Source organism: Glycine soja, chromosome 17 (genome assembly GCF_004193775.1).
Source record: "Glycine soja cultivar W05 chromosome 17, ASM419377v2, whole genome shotgun sequence".
Classification (NCBI taxonomy): domain Eukaryota; kingdom Viridiplantae; phylum Streptophyta; class Magnoliopsida; order Fabales; family Fabaceae; genus Glycine; species Glycine soja.
In genome coordinates, this window is record NC_041018.1 from 8,851,781 (window position 1) to 8,872,392 (window position 20,612).

The 20,612-nt window shown below is 31.0% G+C and overlaps 1 protein-coding gene across 1 annotated transcript; it reads left to right on the forward strand.

Annotated features, from left to right (window-relative positions):
* Positions 1–5,108: 5,108 nt before the first annotated feature.
* Positions 5,109–15,150, forward strand: LOC114393315 (TBC1 domain family member 15-like). Its single transcript, XM_028354607.1, has 15 exons — positions 5,109–5,467; positions 5,635–5,805; positions 5,878–5,929; positions 6,012–6,119; positions 6,859–6,943; positions 7,585–7,639; positions 7,935–8,327; positions 9,161–9,220; positions 11,031–11,129; positions 11,226–11,336; positions 12,043–12,114; positions 12,214–12,330; positions 12,814–12,963; positions 13,910–14,010; positions 14,685–15,150. The coding sequence occupies exons 1-15, from the start codon at positions 5,405–5,407 to the stop codon at positions 15,013–15,015; spliced, it is 1,968 nt and encodes a 655-aa protein (XP_028210408.1). The 5' UTR covers positions 5,109–5,404; the 3' UTR covers positions 15,016–15,150.
* The last annotated feature ends 5,462 nt before the right edge of the window (positions 15,151–20,612 follow it).

Consider the following 20,612-nt stretch of genomic DNA (forward strand, 5'->3'; position numbering starts at 1 on the left):
TAATTACTTTTTTTTCTTAGATTAAAAATTACTGATATCCTTTAACTTATTGTTTAGAATTAATCTTATTCATGATGTAAACATGAATTTTATTATTAAATAAATTATTTATATCAATCCATTAGATAATTATGATTAGTTTAGAAGTTGTAACAGATATTGTTCTTAATTTTCTCTTCTCATGTGCTGTGTATACATTTGAAGATGTTAAATGATCATTATTCTTGAAAGAATCTCCTGCATCTCTCTCTCATGATTTGTGGCGATAAGTTCGCGTGCCAGTGCCCAAACATATTCCCCCACGCCTTAAACCATTGCCATTTCTCATTTCTTTCCTCACCAGATCCTAGGACTTTCCATTCCAATTCCTCTTACTTTCTTGGGTTAATTAAAGGCTGAGGGGATGGTCAAAAGGTACCTAGCTAGCTCATGAACTCTTGGGGCTTTCGATCATTTCATTTCTTTCTTATATAAGTACACTTAAAATTCTAGCCTCGTGCATGGTTGAAGTGGCAAAAGTGCAGGGAAACATAAATTCCTCAATGGTCAGAGGTCAGAAAAGAATATGCTGCTCTTTTAAGTCTTTCTATTCTATTTGATCAAAAGGTGGACATTGGACAAGGACACCACCCATTTTCTTATTATAACTGGGATTTCTAAATGCTTCGCGGGGACGTGTTGGCCCTCCTCTAATGAGGAAAGCTAACATGCTTTCTCAAGTGTTACTGTTCAAAGGAATATTTCAATCACTATATATATGCTTTTGTATATTTTAAATATATATATACTTTTTATTGTTATGATGTTGTTCTCTTGAAACTTTGACTATTTCTGTTTGGTAAGTTTTTCTTTTTTCGTATGGAGGGAAATTTTGGTTATTTAATAATAAATTTATTTATGCCTTAATTCTTCTTTCTAATACTTTTTAAAAGATTATTAAATGACAAAGAATAATATTTTTTTTTCACCGGGCAAAGAATAATGTTATTTACATATATTACTTCGCACATATTTACCTTTTAATTATGAGTAGTTTTATCTCATTTTTTTATTTATATCCTTGATAGTGCATGAATTATTAATTTATTTTTTAAAAAGGAAGTAAACAGTTGAATATGAGGGACAACCGTAACTAAGGAACTTTTCTATCTTAGTGTGAAAAACTTAATTATAAGGACTAGGTAGTAGAAAGAGCAAGATCTCGGGGGTCAAATATCTTGTCATTAAATGAAGGGATGAAGAGAATCAAATGAAGAGATTGCATCGAGAAAAGGTAAAAGGAAATTAATAAAGAAATTACCGGGCGTTAGGAATGTGACGGGTAAATGTTTCAGTTATGCATGGCAATCAAGTCAATATTAGTTGTCTGTTTGCGAAGACAGTAAAGACACGAACTCTAGTTGCTTCCTCTTCCTTGTCCTCTCTCAGTTATCATGCATTATTTCATTTTCATGTGGGGTGTGTGTGAACTCTCTCTCTCTCTCTGTTCATTCACACATGCATGAAGTGGTAGTACTATATATAATAACACCACTTGCTCTTCCTCTCTAAACCATGCATGGATATATTGTGACTGGTAGAAGATTTTCTAAACTAATTCAGAAGAGGAATTAAACTCTAATTTGAAACATTCACCTATTTTTGTTTAATTCCTGGGTTGGCTAGAGATGATAGGTGGATACACGTATACATAAAATAATTATGCTCAACGTACGCGGGTTATCTATCTATCCAATAGTTTACACGAACGGAATTTTGAGGGTTATAAGTTTGAACACACACGCGTTCTTTAAAATAAAGATTAATTTAAGCAGGAGCTGATGAATTCTAATTAATGCCAGAAGCTGGATTGAACCATCTTCTATTTTAGAAGAAAATAGATGCGGTCGCAATGAAGTTAGTATCCTTTTCCAATCTGTCAAGAGTGCTCTAGACCTCATCCGAAGGCACTTTACAAGTTATGCTTTAAAAAATATTACATCTGAAATTATAATTTTATGTAAAATAGGATGTCATTTTAAATAGTAATTTATTTTGAAATGAATTATATAAAACATCTTTAGTACAGCATATCAAAATATATTCATTTTGTTTAAATTTTAAGTAAACTCAATTTTAACTTGGTGCTAGTGGAATCATATGGCTATCTTCACAAAATAAATTTAATAACAAAAGAATAACCCAAATATTGTAAATCATCAAATCCACTTAAACCCAATTTATCAGATCATTGTAATCTATTAACTAATTTTAAGATGTTAATTTCAATCAATTTATTTGAAAGTAACTATCATGTAAGTACTTACATATAAGTTATTTTCATAATTAAAGAATAAATGTGGTTAAATTTTTTCCATAAGTTATCCTAGAAAAATTATGGTCGTATTATAAGTTTTTTTCATAACTTTTTTTATTCATATTTTTATAAGTTCTTTCAAATACATATATATACAAGCAATTGTGTCATAAGATAAAGTTCAAATAAGTTATGGATAAGTTCTTCTAAATTGTGTGGTTTATTTATTTTGTACTTTTTTATTTCTTTTTAAAATAAAATTATATCATTTACAAATTTAGAAAAACAATGGAACTTTTTTAATAAAAAACTTTTAGATATGTTTATTTAAGAGAACCTCTATTTTTCTATCCCTAAATTCAAAAGCATATTATTAAATGAGTTTTAAAAATTATATAATCATTAAATATTTTTAAGTTTAATTTTGAAATTCTCATCGTTTAACTTTATCTTAAAATAAAGCTTTTGCTTTTAATTTGAAAGAAAAAAAAAAAAGTCAAGCTAAACACTATTCTAAGTACTTGATAGCCCACATCCCGCGCAAGAATTCTATTGCTCGGAAAGTCACCATGACCCAGAAAGCAAATCATTTCTGTTTGTTTAAGGCCCATATGGCCTTATTGACCATAATTGCATGTGATCATAGTGGAATTTAGTTAACAATACACGTTGAGTTAATGATAAATTATGTGAGTTTAATTTTCGTAAAATATATTCTTAAAAACGAATGAAAAAATTTGAATGTATAACTAAGTTTCATATTAATAATTAATCTAAATGATAAATAATTATAAATCATCCTCTAAATGAAACATTAAACTTTCGATAATACATTTAGTCTCTCCAAATGTTAAAGAATAATCTATTCTCTATGCAACTCTCTCTTACTCCACTAATAATCATATAAATCGAGTTGACCTGATATAATTCATTAGAATCTTTCAATCACCATCATCTATCATGTATGTTATTTATCAATGAAATTCTTTCTTATTTTCTCTATAACTATCTTCTCAAAATCTCCTCCCAAACAAAATAAGGCCTTCTCCACCTCAATTTTCATTTCCATACCCCTTCTTTCTCTGATATTTTGAAGAGAACATTGTTGTTGCAAACATAGGACAAATAATCTAGGATAAGTTAGAAGCAAGGTTTTGTCCTTTTGGTTAATTATCTTGCCAAAATCTAGTCTTTCCGCCATTATTTATCCTCCACTTAGTACTTCAAGCAAATCAATTTGTCGAGTTTTGATGTTCATGACAAATGAAATACTACATATTAATCATTCAATTTGGAGTTTATTTATATTTAAGGTTTATTATCATTTCTCTATAGTGTATTATGTGTAGATCAAACTTAAATTATTTCCTATAAATTTAACTTGTGTTATCAATTAAACTATACTCATTATTATTTAAATTATGATATTAATTTTTTTTAATATTAACTTCAAATCTTATGTGATATAATTATTTTTCTTTTGATGAAAATACAATGTGCTTAGAATAATAAGTGACTTTGGAAGAATGTTACTTATTTTTTTAAAAGTTTTAATAAATATTGGCTTAATATCAAATTTGGTCCTTTAATTTATTAAAAACATTTGATTAGATTTCTCAATTTTTTTTATTATGCAATTGAATTCCGTAATTTTCAAAATTTACCCCATTGAATCCTTTCGTCAGCTCTGTCAAATATGTGGACGAAAAAGTCATAGATGGACACTTCGGATATTTGTTTATAGTTTTTTTAATGATGTATACATGTAGTGGCGGTTTATATTTATTATTATTTAAAAAAAAAAGAGAAAACATCGAATAACACAAACAGGAAAGATGTTTATAGCTGCCAACAAAATAGTTAAGTGGTTTATCATAAAAAAATTTCAATTCGTGTTTAAAAAAATAGTCTTCAATCATAAAATGAAAAACAACTTCTGCCAAATCCCTAATTTGCATCCACTACTAACTCCCCACAATCCCCACACACTCTTCCCAAGACCTAAACCCAACAAATTCCACACCCCCTCACATTTTGAATTGGCCATCTTGACCCATAATACGCAATAATAGAAATTAGGAACTAAAAACACCCCTGACCTGCGAAGGATGAAAAGGAAAAAACGAAAAGAAGAAACCCAATAGCATAATATGGAGAGCAGGCGAAGATTTGAGTGAAATGGACATGAAGAGAGGGATCATTTCTGGTAATGCTGCGGCATCCATTAGGGTCAGATCTGGTTTGTGTGTTTCGGGACCAAAGTGTGTGTACACAATCCTTGTTGCATATATGGAGTGACACCAACAACATAAGCATTTGTGATCTGTCAGCAAAGAGGATTCCGATGTCATCTTGAGTAGCTTTTGGGTACCCATTTTGAGATTTTGTGATGATTTTCTGGTTTATGTTCATAATTTTTTGATTTTTTTCTAAATAATAATAACTATAGTGGCAGTTTAAAAACCGCCACTGTATGTACACATCATGAAAAACAAAAATAAATATATCCCAGTTGCCACATGATTTTTCCATCCATCAATTTAATAGAGATAGAAAGGACCCAATTGTATAAATATTGGAAATTAAGAGACTCAATTGCATAATAAAAAAAATTAAATGACCTAATTCAACACTTGTAATATATTAAGGGATCAAATTAAATATTAAGTCATAAATATTGAATTGTAAAATATTTTTAACCAAAATTAAATTCAAGATCCAATAAATTTTTATGCGTATATTAACTAGAAACTATGATGATGTAACAGAAGTTTCTTAGTAGGCGGTGAAGGGAAAGGGCGAAGGAGAAGAAAAGAAAGTTCAAGAATTCAGGAATTAAGAACGCTGGGCCGGTGGACCCCAAAGGAAACACAAAGTATTGCTAGGAAAAGAAATCCATATATCGCAGCCGTTTATTTCGGGTGCTTCAACCATCCAACGGTGCAGATTCTGAGAAGCGAATTTCGTAACCGCGTCGAAGACAAACGAGTAACAAACGTCACGTTTCTCTCCATTCTGTTCATTTTCCCGCACCACGGATTTTTCCTTCGCTACGAAGATATCCCTCTCTTTCTTTCTCATAGTTTTCAGTTTTCTGCGAAATCGCCGATGCTAGAATCGGAGCTTCACGATTTATCCGATGACGCCGATTACGCCGCGTCGCAGCAACAAGTAAGAGTGTCTCCCTTTTTTCACTTCGTAATTTCCAGTGACCTTTTGGTTCCTTCGAGCAAATTGCGTGTCAATTAGGGTTTCCGCGATTCAATTGAATACTCCAACCTTGTACTTTTTTTAATATTTAATTTAACTGACTTTGCGATTATTATTATTGGGATTAGGGATCTGCTAGCGTGATGTTGCGGAGTGACAGTGCCAAACAGAGTTCCCCTCGGAACGGTGCTGAAATTGTATTTTCGAAGGACAATGTTGCAATTCATCCGACTCAATTTGCGTCTGAAAGAATCAGTGGAAGACTGAAATTGATTAAGCAAAGCTCGTCCTTGTTTATGGTAATCGCTGGTTGGTTTTTCAAGTTACTTTTTGGTTGTCAGTGTCTTATTGTTTATGCCTTTTGCATGTAGACTTGGATACCTTACAAAGCGCATAGCTCAGAGGCCAGGCTGTCTGATAAAGGTAGTTTACATTCTGGACGACTTTACTGCCTTGTGCAACAATATGTTCTATATGCTGAATTTTGTTCTGTTTTCTTGTTTAGACAGAAACCTTTATACCATAAGGGCGGTGCCCTTCACTGACATCAGGTCCATCCGGAGGCATAATCCTGCTCTTGGGTGGCAATATGTCATTGTTGTTCTATCATCAGGTGAATTTCTGTTGATGTAATAGTGGATTTGTTATTTATTATGTTTTTTTTAAATCATTGTTTTGTTCTCTATCGGTCTATCCTGCTTTCTATAAACCAGATAGTTTATTATTTTTGTGTATTTAAATCTCCATGTGATTTACTGTGATGCATGAACGTAGGAATAGAATAACTATTGAATAGCTTAGGAAAAGGGTACTGCAAGATACTTGTAATTTGATAGCTGAAAAATAAGATTTAGCATATTTAAAAATTGTTATAAAAAATATTTTAAAAATGACATATCTTTCCTTTTTAGCCATAGAAGTCAATACGTAATAGCGCTATAGCAAGATAGTCGAGCAAAGTTGCCTTGGGTTGCTCTGGGATTCATTTAGTGGAACCATCAGAGCGGTTTTCAATAGCGCCCCTAGCATCCAAAATAGCAGCTTTTCGCATGCTATAGCAGCGCTACCATGATATAGGCTTCAAACCTAGCTGCTGCTGCACTTAATTGCTGGCTGTATGGTTTCTCTTTGAAGGTCTATTAATATTATGGCTCATTCATGATGTGATCTCTGTTAAATATATCTAGTTGTAGTATTTTAAAGTATTCTGGATAACAACGATTTGGTAAATAAGATGTTTGTGTTTGTTTGGAGACACTATTTATATCTATGGCAGCTCTAGATATTTGACTTGGTCTATACCTTAAATTCTGTGTTCTACAATTCAATCTTGTGTGAATAAAATTTTGCAGGACCTTCTTATCCTCCATTATATTTTTATAGTGGAGGAGTCAAAGAATTCCTTGCTACAATAAAGCAACATGTTCTTCTTGTGAGGTTAGCCTCAGATTGCATGCCCTTACTATTATTTTTTAATTTTCTTTTTGGCTCATTAATAATGCAATAACCAATCTTTTGTAGCTAGTTGTTGCCACTGCTTTTGTTTCTGTGTATTTATAAATAGTGTTTTTGTTTCACTGTGTTGTGTGTATGAAATTCTTGAACCTACGTATTATTTGATTGTCGGAAAAATGATTTTTACATGACATCATTATGTGTTATGTGCAAGACTTGACCATTCTTAGTTTTGAGCAAGTGATCAGGTGTTTGCCACATGCATGACATCCTTACAAGCACAGTGTTGTTGAAATGATGGAGAATCATCATCATGCCTATGTTTTATGCATGCAGACTGAGACTGTATTTAGTATTTTCAGATACACACTAGCCTTTTCCTCTTTTATGTGCATCAAGATCACTCTTTATTGCTGGCATGATTCCAATAGAACATTTACACTTCAAGATTCATGGTCATGTTTATTGCATCAAGGAAAAATACATAATTTGCAGCACATTTCTATCATTTTTTAGTCTTTTTTTTTTTTGTAAATTTGTTATTATAATCTTATTTGCATGCCAAATGTATGCATATGTTAAATGCTAAATATCTCTTTTTCATTTCTTGTGCTGCATTTCAGATCTGAAGAAGATGCCAACGTATTCCTTGTGAATGATTTTCAGAATACACTGCAGGTATGAGTGGTGTGATATTCAAGTAGATTAGTTTGTTTTTTACAACCGAATCATAGATTCTTACAATCCTTTGTGGAGGAAAATATTTCCAAAGAAGGAAAATTTACATCACTGGTGATAGAAGACCATGAGTAACTTGTTCCTCTTTTGTTTATACTTGTTCTTCTAGCTAGAAAGATGAGAAGAATGAAAATGCTTACAACTTAAATCCCCTTTAGCTCTCTAAAGTCTCTCTTGTTATTATGCCATTTTAATTGTGCTGCTAAATTCTCTAAATGCTTGGGTTGACTTCCAGAGGACTTTGTCTTCCTTGGAGATGCCCAGGGCTGTTCCCCTTGCATGTGGACCTTCAAATACATCAGTTGATGAATCCATTTTGATTGAGAACCAAGAAAGAGCTGATAATGGTGCCAATGATGGAAGATTTAGTGTTAATCAGTTCCATGGGAGACCAAGACATAAAGTAGATCCTGCTCGAGACCTCTCTATTCAAGTTCTAGAGAAGTTTTCTCTTGTCACAAGATTTGCCCGTGAAACAACTTCACAACTTTTTGGAGAAAACCAGAGTAATGGATTTAGTCCCATTGACAGGAGGACCCATATCCAGACTAACCTTGATCATCCTAAGTCTTCCAATGTTGAGGAAAATACCTCTGTTGAAAGTCCTGTTGTCTTGGATTCTCAGGAGGTAAACTCTTTTTCTTTGGCCTTGTTATTGTAAATTTTAGCTTACTATCTCCTACAAAACTGGTGTTGTTAGGCGTGCATAATTAACTTCCAATGAACCGTGAGATTGCATTGTATAATCAACATGTATGTCTAAGGGTCCCCTGTTGTGTATAGTTTGGTGGAATGATGGTATACATCTTTATTAAGATAGGAATTGTATATTTTATTTTCCTTTTATTTTTTGGAAACTGATGCCCTTATGATGCTTCTGGGTTACTTTTGCAGTTTTATTGGCTACTAGCAAGGTAGTCAAACAAAACGCAAGGTGTTTTAACTCTTTGAGGCAATAGGCATCAATAAGTGCTTCATTGAAGAGAGACATTAATATTAGAAAAGGAGAAAACATTCATGGTAAAAATTCTGAGTATTTTCATAGTACAAAACCCAGTCCCAAAGACTAACAACTAGCTTTTTAAAATTCAGAGTATTTTACCATCTGTAGCATCTCAATCAACAAGTTGGCAACATGTGCACAACTTTGGAATTTAAAATGTGAATATTATTGTAAGGTGCTAGGATTTGTTCAAGGTCATACTGGCAGTATTAAAAATTGTTTGATATGTCAATTTGCTTGTCCATGTGGTAACTTGGTGGCCTTGTAAATTTGTGTTGATATAGCTGTTATGACTAATCTGATTGTCATGTGAGATAATATCATATTTGGTGTCTATTGTTATGAATTGATTTAGGATACTGTTCATATTTGCAAAAACTTATAGGGCCTTTATTTCCCCCATTCCATTTTACACTGTATAATATTAATGACATCATCTTTTGTTTCTCTTCTGGCAGTTCGATAATTTATCGTTAGTATGGGGAAAACCAAGGCAACCCCCTTTGGGTTCTGAAGAGGTATGAGCTGTATATTTTATAAAAGATATTATTTCTTATATAGGTTTCCAAAATCATCATATTGTATACATGAATTTCTCTTGCAAATGCTCTTTTGTTATGATGGTCATTGATATTGTAAGTGTGCAACTTTTGCTTATTGTTGCTTTTGCAAATGATGCTATCTAGAAGGATTTTTTATTCTTGGCAATGACTGGACCAAAAGTAAGATGGTCAGTATGATGGTTTTGGTTTAACTGCTAGCAAGCTTCAATTAGCTTTCTTCTTTTAACTCCCCCCTCCCACATACGGGGCAAATAATGTTCTTTGATGTTTCTTTTATCTTCCATGATACAATTGGGTGTATATAAGGTAAATATTGATATAAACATTTTCTTTTTTCATTATCTTAAATAACATGCCTTTCAAAAAAAGTAAAAATCTTAAATAGCATATTGAGGCAAATAGAAATTAGGGTAATCCGGCAAATTGCAAATAATCTCGTTGGAGTTTGGGTTAGAATAAAAACATTAAATTCTATAAGATCTATCTTGTAGTAGTTGAGCCAGCTCACAAGGTACCCAACCTTCCGTTTTTTAAAACAGTTGCTTGTCACATGATCTATGGGACATTAAAAACTAATATAATTTAACTTTTTTCATTCTAAACCAAAGGAAATTGTTACAGAATAAGCTTTATGAATGAAAATTTAAAATGGCTGAAACATCTAGGGGGTTATTTATAGTTTGTCCTAACAATTTAATTTTTACTGTGTTATAGTAAAAATAGCAGGCCAGAAGTGAGACGACTTTGTGTTTTAGAAGGGAAAAGAAAGGAACTTTAAAGATTTAAACTGCATTATGAGGGAGATTCTTATCCCTGTAAATGTGAAGTTTGGAATGGAAAGAAAGGAACTTTGACACATTTTTGTCAGGTGCATAGATGGTATGCTTGCATGTACTAGTGTTTTTGACAAGCATGGATGCCAAATTTTTACTATCACAAATTGTTCTGTATGAAAATTCACTCAGTTTTATGTTCATGTTTTGATCTGGTTTATATTTTTGTTTTCATTAATTTTGAAAACTTAAGTGTGTCATTATGGATAGACTTCTGGTCAATTCCTTTCTGTGCACCTTTAGATGGATGATTTTGAAGGGAAAAGGGCAAGTGGGTAAAATTTTCATTTTTGAATTGAGTTATATAAAGTGTTGGAAAGCTGCCATAACTGCATCACCCTTAGCTTGCCTTAGTTGTGGCCTCTTTGGGGGTTTCCTTAATTGCAGCCTCAAGGGTGGTGGTTTAATCCTACATCGACTAAAGGTATGGCTTATGAAGAGTTCATAAAGGTTGGGCAGTCCTCACCGTGAAAGCTGGTTTTGCGGGGTTGAGTTAGGCCCTAAGACCAATTTATAAGATAAAGTTTATAAAAATGAGCAGGGATTAGAAGATTTCATGATAATCTATAATTTTATTCCTTTCATTAATTTTCTAAATAATTGTTAACCTTCAGAATATTTACCTGAAATGTAACATTTATAGTTTCTTCTCTTTCCCTTCAAAACCTCCATCTCAAACATACTGGATTGTTTTTTACTATACTGTGACCAAAAGGAGCATTCTGAAGCTGAGGTGACAGCTTATGTGTTAGTTTTGGTGTGGTGCCTTTGATGCAATATTGAAATGCAATATTTTCTGATCCGCTGAGATGCTAATTGCTATGCTGATTGCTAAAATTATTGAGGGATACCATTCATGTTATTACGTGAAATAGTTTGTACTGAAAGTTTTCAGATGTTTGCTAATTATTATTGGGGTTATACATCTGCAGTGGAATGCCTTCTTGGATTCTGAAGGACGAGTCACAGATTCAGAAGCTTTGAGAAAGAGAGTATTTTATGGTGGACTTGACCACGAATTACAAAATGAGGTTTGTGTATTGCATATGTAATGGTTTTAGGCTAAGCATTTTGGTTATAAATTAAAACTTGTTCTTCATCTGATAAAGCTTATATATAAACGATAGGTATGGGGTTTGCTTTTGGGATATTATCCATATGAATCAACATATGCTGAGAGAGAATTCCTGAAGTCAGTTAAGAAGTTAGAATACGAGAACATAAAGAACCAGTGGCAGGTTTTCATTTGCTCCAACCATTCTTTTCCATTGATGTACTTCTCTTTCTGCTTTCCTACTATTCTCTTCAAAAAAAAAAAAATTAAATCATAAGTTGGTTGGAACTAATTATATGAAGGTCTGTGTCCCATGTAATACTTTTTATCCCAATTTCATGAGATGATCTGCAATACCTTTAGTTTATAGTTTGCCAAATATGTAAATTAATGCCATTCTCGAGTTTACATTCATAAGCTGTTACGTATATTGATGCAAAACTGATGATACAATATCCAATATGGGTGAGAACGAATTAGACTTCGGTCAAAAATAGTAAAACCATTTGTGACCACATTGCACTTGCATCTGGTGAATTTTTTTTCTCACATGGAACCAGGTTTGACTCAATGCTCCTTAGTTACTGCTACCCACATTGAACTGGGTTCTGCATGCGACCCTAAAGAAAATATGGAGCTGATAAATGATTAAATGCATACCCTAACCCAGCCAGTTACTGAAATATGATGATCTGAAGTCTGAACCAGATTTACTCAACTATTTGTTGTTGCCAACGTTTGTTTTCTTTTTCAATCAATACCCTTGTAATTATGAATTCTCATAATGGATATTACCATCTCTTTTGACATTGTTTTTCTGCTGTATTTCTATATGCTCTCAGCTAAGCCTTTTTTCTAAATATAAATTTGTTATGTATTTTTCTCTGTAGAGTATATCCTCAGCACAGGCTAAAAGATTCACAAAATTCAGGGAAAGGAAAGGGCTTATTGAGAAAGATGTGGTAAGCTGGAAACTAGTGCAACAGATTCCAAATTTAAATGGCTATAAATGAAAAGATAAATGATGCTTATGTAGTTTTAATTATCTTGTATTTTTGAAGGTGAGAACTGATAGATCACTCGCTTTCTATGAAGGCGATGATAATCCAAATGTAAATGTTCTGCGAGATATCCTGTTGACATATTCATTCTACAACTTTGATCTTGGTTATTGCCAGGTAACTATGCAGTGGATCTTAGACTGAATTTTATCTGTTGTTAATATCATATAATTTTGAACACCAAATTTTAATCTTATCCAGATGTTATGAGCTCTCTTGTTTGATTAAACAAAGAACATTTTATATATTCACTACAGCAGGGAGGAGTTTCTTAATAGCTATTATCTTCTTGAACCAAGTGTATTTTGAAACCATGAATCATTATGCCTCTTTATTGTTTTCATGTGCTGCCTTCCCCCCTTCCTCCTCTTGTTTGATTAAACAAAGAATATATTATGTGTTCCCTAAAACAGGGAGTAGTATCTTAATAGCTATTATGTTGAACCAATTATGTTTCGAAACCATGATCATTATGCCTCTTTGTTTTCATATGCCGTATTCTCCCCTTCCTCCAATTCAAGAACTGGTTATAGTTGAGGAGGTCCTTGAGGATTATTTTCTCATAAGGTTAGGAAATCTTATATGCATGCTGTTTTACAGGGAATGAGTGATCTTCTATCTCCAATATTGTTTGTGATGGATAATGAATCAGAGGCATTTTGGTGTTTTGTTGCTCTAATGGAACGTCTCGGACCCAATTTTAATCGTGATCAAAACGGCATGCATTCTCAACTTTTTGCGCTATCTAAGGTTTTTCTCTTCTTTCTCTTCTTTACAAGCCACTCACGTTCACCACACTGTTAATTTTAATTTTTAATTATTAGGTTGTCATTTTTTATTGGTTAATTTTACACTATGCTTGCCTTTAGTGGCCTTACATTATTTTAACACTCATTTACAACTTGGTGGAGAAAGGCTAAGGCTTGGCTGTTGTTGTACATGCACACAAGCTTATTATGAATTCATCTTACAGGGCATTTGCATGCCCAGAGGTGTGCTTCAATAATTTAGATGTAGACTTGAGAGATTGAAAAATGAGGGTATTGTTATGATTTTCCATAATGTTTTGGTAGTTTTGAAGAGGTTGTGCTGCTGGCTCTGATCTGCTTTGTTGATGTAACTAGCTTATGATGATTCCTAACTTTTATGAACATAAACAATAATGACAACAACAAAGCCTTTTCCCAGATGAGACCAGCTACATCATCAAACAATTACTCTGCTTATGTTGTGCTCTGTTGTGATTTCTAACATAGTTTGCTCCCCAGCCTATATAAAAGAGATTAGTATGAGATTCTAGTGTGGAGTTTATAAGACCTTGGGCTTTTCAACTGTAATGACTAGTTTTTGTGGTGTGGTTCTCCTAAGATTTTTATTAGTAATCTTTTATTATGTTGGTCATTGTAAGCCCAAAAAACTTCTTTGTTTCATGTCATGATTCATGAAATTAAATGGCAGAATAGGAGTTTTATGCAATCGGATTTTGCATTAAGCCTTCTGTTGCTGAAGCTTGAATTGACACTTTCATTGTGTGTCTTATGGCGTATATACCAATCATCATCCCACCTTTTATATACTACATCTTTGGGTAACTGGTCTCTACACATCTTTATAGGAAATTTGGTACTGAGGTCAATAAGGTGTATTGATTTTAGGGTCCTTTACCATTCCTAACTAATACATTTATTTGTTACAGTTGGTGGAGCTGCTGGATAGTCCATTGCATAACTATTTTAAGCAGCGTGACTGCTTGAATTATTTCTTCTGTTTCCGCTGGATTTTGATTCAATTTAAAAGGTTAGATTCCTTAAATTGCTATATTTGTCGCAATTGAATAACTTTTGGTACTTACTTTACTACATGTGATGCTGCTGAGTTTGTGCGTTTCAAATGTAATTATTTTCTACTTACCTTTTGAAAATAGTTTGGCTATACCAGCAACACAGAAGGCAGTTAGTTGACTATAATTAATAGAATTTTTTTGTTGGATAGAATCCAAATATCTAATATACCTCTGAAAACTATTTTCAATTGCAAATTGTAATTAATCTCTGTTTGAGTTGCTTTCTTTTTGTGGCCAATGTTCTCTAGTTTGCATACACTTTAAATTGTGTGATTATAATGACCAATAGTTTGATTTTGTTATCAACGATGAACAAAATTTCATAGGTTTATGAAGTCTGGTCTCTTTTTCTCTTGATAGTAGTTTCCTCAGCAATTATAGAGAATGTTATAGAGATTACAAGTTAGGTGATTTTACTTGCTGTTTCTTCTGATGGAGATTAGTGATTACATATATAAATTCAGTTAATGTTAAGTCTTATTAGTGTTCGTAACAAAAAAAAAAGTCTTATTAGTGTTTCCGGTTTGCAAATTGAAAGTCTGGTAGGTTTAACCTTGCCTAGAGTTATCTAAAACATTTATCTATAACACATAATTAGACCGGTAAATACTATTGATTGACATTTCAGGGAGTTTGAGTACGAGAAAACAATGCGCTTGTGGGAAGTTTTATGGACACATTATCCGTCTGAGCATTTGCACCTGTATGTATGTGTGGCAATCTTGAAACGATATCGTGGTAAAATAATTGGAGAGCAAATGGACTTCGACACCCTTTTGAAGTTTATTAATGAGTTAAGTGGTCACATCGATCTTGATGCAACCCTCAGAGATGCAGAGGCTCTATGTATATGTGCCGGTGAGAACGGTGCTGCTCGTATACCCCCTGGAACCCCACCGTCGTTGCCTCATGAAGATGGTTCTTTTTACGCCCAACAAGAACAAGATGAAATATTGTAAATAAATTCATATTTATCATAAATTTTTTGGTGATACTTGAATATATCAACCTAATTTTGTATTTCCTGATTGATTCACAGTTTAAATACGTTGTTAGCATATTTAATGCATTTCTTTAATCATATTTGTTGTACCTTTGATTCTAAGCGCATCATTTGTCGATTAATTTATCACCGCCGCAACTATTTCCTTCCAGTCTTGAATATAAAGTAAAATAAAATAACTAATTCACAAAGTTAACATTTAGTTTTATTGATCTTATTTTAAAGAAATCTTTGTTAAACTATCATTCAACTTAATATTAAGAATAAAAAATTGTTAAGAAAATTGTTTAAATCACTCATCTACCATTTTATCAAGACACTTAACTATGAATTCCGTTTTCAACTAACAATGAGAGAATAACTAATGTCTAATAATGACTACTATTGCGTATGAATAATCTTATTATACCTTTCAGATGCCAACCTTTTAGGCACATCTTGTGCTATGTTATACTTGTACCTTATCATTGATAAAGTTTTGCTTATTAAAAAATAATAATGGGTAACCACACACATTCACGATCAAAGATGGGGCGGGTTGAACTCGTAGAGTGAAATATAAATTGATAGATTTGAAGAGTTAGTGCAATGAGCTGGCTACGGGTGAAATTCTTTGATAAAGCCAATGAAAATCCCATTGTTTACATGCACGTGCACAACAGGTTATATCATTGCAAGTTAATGATGCTGGAAAGCTGAAGACATGACAATGTAGCAGCAGCCAGCAGACAGCAGTATTCAAGTGAGGGTATAGGTCAATTTAGGGGATATTTGATACTTAAGTAAAAATTATATTAAGGCTTTTACTTCTTTATTATGCAAAATTAACTATTAAATTAAGTTCATAAAATAAATTATTTTTACTTGATAAAATAGTTAAATTATTAATTTTTCTTGAGGCTAAGTTATTAATTTTTATTTTGAAAAAAATCTTTGTACTTACTAAAGTTATAGTAACAAGAATAATAATATAATAAACTATTGATATATTTAATATTTTATAAATTTAATATTTTAAAATGTTTTAATTTATGCATTAATAATATCATTTTAATTTTATTTTGTAAATTATTTTTTTTTTTTAAATGTGTTGTGTCTTGAGTGTATGCATTTTAGACTAAGCTTGAGACCCGAGGCTCCTAATAATATACATTTCTGAATAGTGTGAATCACACATTGTCTAGAACAAAGTTACCATGTCATATACCAAGACATTGCATTTCTTATATATCATTACTATGGTAGAATCTCTATTGATTTAAGCCTTGTAGTGTCTTTTCTAGATGTGAATTCATTTTTTCACAATGTCTCTCAACTCCACCAGAGAAATTCATCTTTGGCATATCAAGTGAAACTATCATAGGGTTTTATTTATTTATTTTTCTTTTCTTTGTTCTTTTTTAAACTCAAAAGGTTTGCAAGGTCTTTTTCTTTCTTTTTCCTATTTTCTATCTTGGAGGTCTGCGCTTTTATGGATTGTCTCGCCCATCAAACAAGGCCCTTTGTCCGACCCCAACTAGAAAACTCACACTCATGCGACACAAACTATCATAAATCATATGGGCCTTACATGTTCTTTCTGTCCATTTTGTGTTGTTATCCTCACCCTTATGTTGACCCAAAAAATAATGAAGGAAAAAAAAGAAGAAAATACACATCCTCATTCCTCAGCCTTATGAATAAACTTTTCTGGGCGTGATTGTTGGTTATTTTACGTATTATTGTTGAGGAGATGCATTTATTCTCTTCGTCTTACAAAGTTATTGTGTAAAAAAGTTTTTATTTTATTTTATTATATTTTCATTAAGTAAAATAAAAGTATCAATAAAATGAAATATTAATTTGGTTTTATTAATATATTTTTATAGCTATAAGAGATCTACAGTGTATAGTTACGTAGATGAATTGTTTATGTTGCATTATTAAATTTAATGAATTAAAAATATTTAATATAGACCTATTAAATTAGGAACCAGTACAGTATCTGGATTAGATTACTCAAGAAATTAGTGCGGCAAAAATCAATCTTTGAACCGGCTAATTGGCCAAATCCGATAACAACTTATGCAAGTGAACTAGAATTATCATGATCTAATTTAGTTGAATAAGGTGATAAATGTTGTAAATCTTTCATTTTATATAAAAAAAAAAGTGAACTAGTCTAAACTATTTTTTTCTTACAATATTTTTTTAAAATGCTTTCAATTAAATAACATTGTACACACATGACACACCTATGATAAAAAAAATGTAAAATATACTATACAACTTTTTGTATTGATTTATATGTACTTATTTATATATTAATTTATCATTGAATATATTATCTAATATTAAAATGTAACTTTTTTGAATAATTACAAGTGTAAAACATTGACAAGGACGATTAATGAAATTTTAAAGGAGAAACCGAATCTTCTGCGATTTAAAAATTTATGGATACCAAATTTGCAAAGGACAAACCCTTCGATGTTATATGATTTAATTTACTGCAGCAGAATCCATGATTTCACCCGTGTTAGAGGTCACGATCCGATATGCTATTAATAATTTTATGTAAACATTGACATGTCGTGCATGAGTAAAACCCGTTAATATTTTTCTTCCCTAGTTCCCACTATATATGCCTCATTATTTACCACGACGTTACAAATTAACATACAAGGATTACAAAAATCGATGTTCACTTCACTTTTTCACCCAGATAATGTGCGATGCCTAGCCAAGTCAAGAAGATAACGATGTTTAAGGTCCAATTTACGTCATTTCCTCACGTGTGTGCTGGGAACCACACGATTCATTTCTCATTGCATTCACTACTGTTCCATATCCAAGTGACCGTGACTAACAAACAACACATTAATTAAGGACCTGTTGTATGGATTTGATTATTTGATTTGAGAGAAATACAAAGTAAGGAGAATATTCAGATTAGAAATAATATTACCATTTAAAGCTATCAAAAGTGATTTTTGTATTTACAATCATTTAAGTCATGTTATTTGTTTCATATATACTCTTAATCATGTTATTTATTTTTCATAGTTAAATAGAAATGTTCTAAAATTTACAACAAAAAATTAGGATATATTTTGCCTTTAAAACATATAATAATAATAGTAAATAAATAAAATTTTGTGAACTTGAATGTACATTTTTCAAGTAACAAAGTTTTTTTCAATAACATGAAGATGTATTTACACTAAAACCAATCTCTGCCATTAATTATTTAATGGGTGAAATTCTAAAAAACTTTCTTATTATCCTTCAGGTCTAAAATTAGACTTACTTTTTTAGTCTGTGTTTAGTACACTAAGGTAAATTATAATGTTAAAAATATATGAATTTGAGCTTTTTGTTTAAAAATGAGATGTTTTATTTAAAATAGTTGCATATCTCTTTATTTTATATTTAATAATAAAATTCACAATCACATGACTATTACGATAACTAATAACTAATCGCACATCCCCATCCTCATATGTATTCTTATTCTAATTTCATAAACAACTTTCACATTTATAAAATAATACTTTTAATTTATATTAATTATATTTTTTGTGCTAGCAAAAAATATAATAATATTTCACTAAAATATTTTGTTGATTAAATTAAATTTTCTAATTTAATTATCAAGTAAATTATTTTATTTTGTAAAGATTGAAATACTAGTTTGTGTGAGACCCCGTAGATTCAATATCGATAATAAATTAATCATAATTAATTTACTAATCGTGCCTAACAACATTTCTTAACGTCTGGATAAAATGAAATAATATTTTTTTCCTTCAAGAATTAATAGAAGAATAATGCAATATTTCTTCCATCATGTATAACTCAAGGTTAATTCCAGAGTATATATTATTGTCAAACTCTAATAAATTAACACATTATAATTAATTAAAGAATGATTTAAAAAACTCATTTTTCTTTTCATTCAATTATCCTTATCAATGTCTTAATTCTATCTAGAAGTATTTAATCATATTAAATATTCATTCAACTAATACCCTAAGGCATTAAGTGTCCGAAATTAGAATATAACAAATGAAACTATTATATTTTTTTTTCTTTGAAAACTTCTTAATGACATATCAAGATAACATTAACTTTGACAAATTATCAATTGGGTCAGTTCAATGATGACATCGACGTATATATATAACCTATACATGCACTTTAATAAATTAAATTTATTAATCTTTATCCAACAAAGATCATTACATATATATTAATCTATCCAAATTATTGATGTATTATTCACAATAATCTTACGATAAAAAAATAGATTAAAATTATAAATGACTTATTTTTCATTATCATAATCTCTATCATGATAATAAGTCTCTAATTTTAATCAATGATTTGTCAAATTAATAATTTAATAAAACAATAAATATAATAATAAAATAAAAAATAATTATTCACTAAAATTGATAACATGATGATTGAATCTTGGACATACAATTTTATGTACACTTTTAGTTAAATTGGTATGAGTGTAATAATCATACACTCAATATTAATTTTGATTAAAAAGTTTCATGTAAAATTATATATATTTCAATCTTTTTAATATTTATTATTTAGTAAAAAATTACATACTATAAATTCGCATTTACTTAAAATTAATTTAACAAATCCTATTAATTTAAAATCAATTATTTTCTTGAGAAAATATTTTTTTTTCTAAATCACATATATTTTCTAAAAAAACAATTATGTTCAAAATAAATATAACTATTATAAACATCAAAACTCTATTTCAGTAATACAGTTACATATTTATTACTAAATGATTTTGTTTAAACTTAAAAAAAAAATAACTTTAAAATAAATAATTTTATATAAGTATTTTTTTAAAGAAATAGATAGGATTTATTTCTTAAAATAAATAAAAAAACTATTTTTTAAAACATAAACAATTTTGATAAACATGCTTAAAAATAAAATAGAAAAACTGTTTATTTAATTAAAATAAATTTAAACAAACTAATTTGATATTTATGAATAAAATTCCAGAGTTTTGATTAGATTAAATCAATTTCAAATCAATTCATCTGTATTCTGATCTGTGGCTTGGGTGTATCTTAGTTAATCTTTATCACTATCTGTATCTGGTGAGTGGTCAATGTGTACAGGCCAGTCATGTCCAGCTCATTTTGTACGTTCTGCTTTGTACCTTCTGTCTTGAGAGGAAGCTCAGAAATTTCAATCAGTGCCGCCCAACACCCAAGCCAATCCATTAATTATTATTCCGTGCTGTCAGCATAATACACAAAAAGAGAAATGAAAACTACCAAACTGGACCAAATTATAAATAAGTGCTCTAGTTTTGCCTGATGTGGCTGTTTCACACTGAAAGTTCCTGCTACGTTCTGTTTGGCCTGTTTAGTAGTAACCCACTAAACAGTAAACACAAAATGCAAAGGACAGCACGCGCCCACAAAAGAAAACAATGGCATCAGTGCATGTCCAACACTTCACTTCACCCCCATGACATGAATATGAAGCTTCCAATTAAGACAAACAAACCCAATGGAGTGAGGAGAC

Excerpts from the sequence above, each read along its gene's own strand:
- LOC114393315 (XM_028354607.1), top strand. The coding sequence starts at position 5,405 with ATGCTAGAATCGGAGCTTCACGATTTATCCGATGACGCCGATTACGCC. Across the intron at positions 6,944-7,584 it reads CAACATGTTCTTCTTGTGAG|ATCTGAAGAAGATGCCAACG; the intron begins GTTAGCCTCAGA and ends GCTGCATTTCAG. Across the intron at positions 11,337-12,042 it reads ACATAAAGAACCAGTGGCAG|AGTATATCCTCAGCACAGGC; the intron begins GTTTTCATTTGC and ends TTTTCTCTGTAG.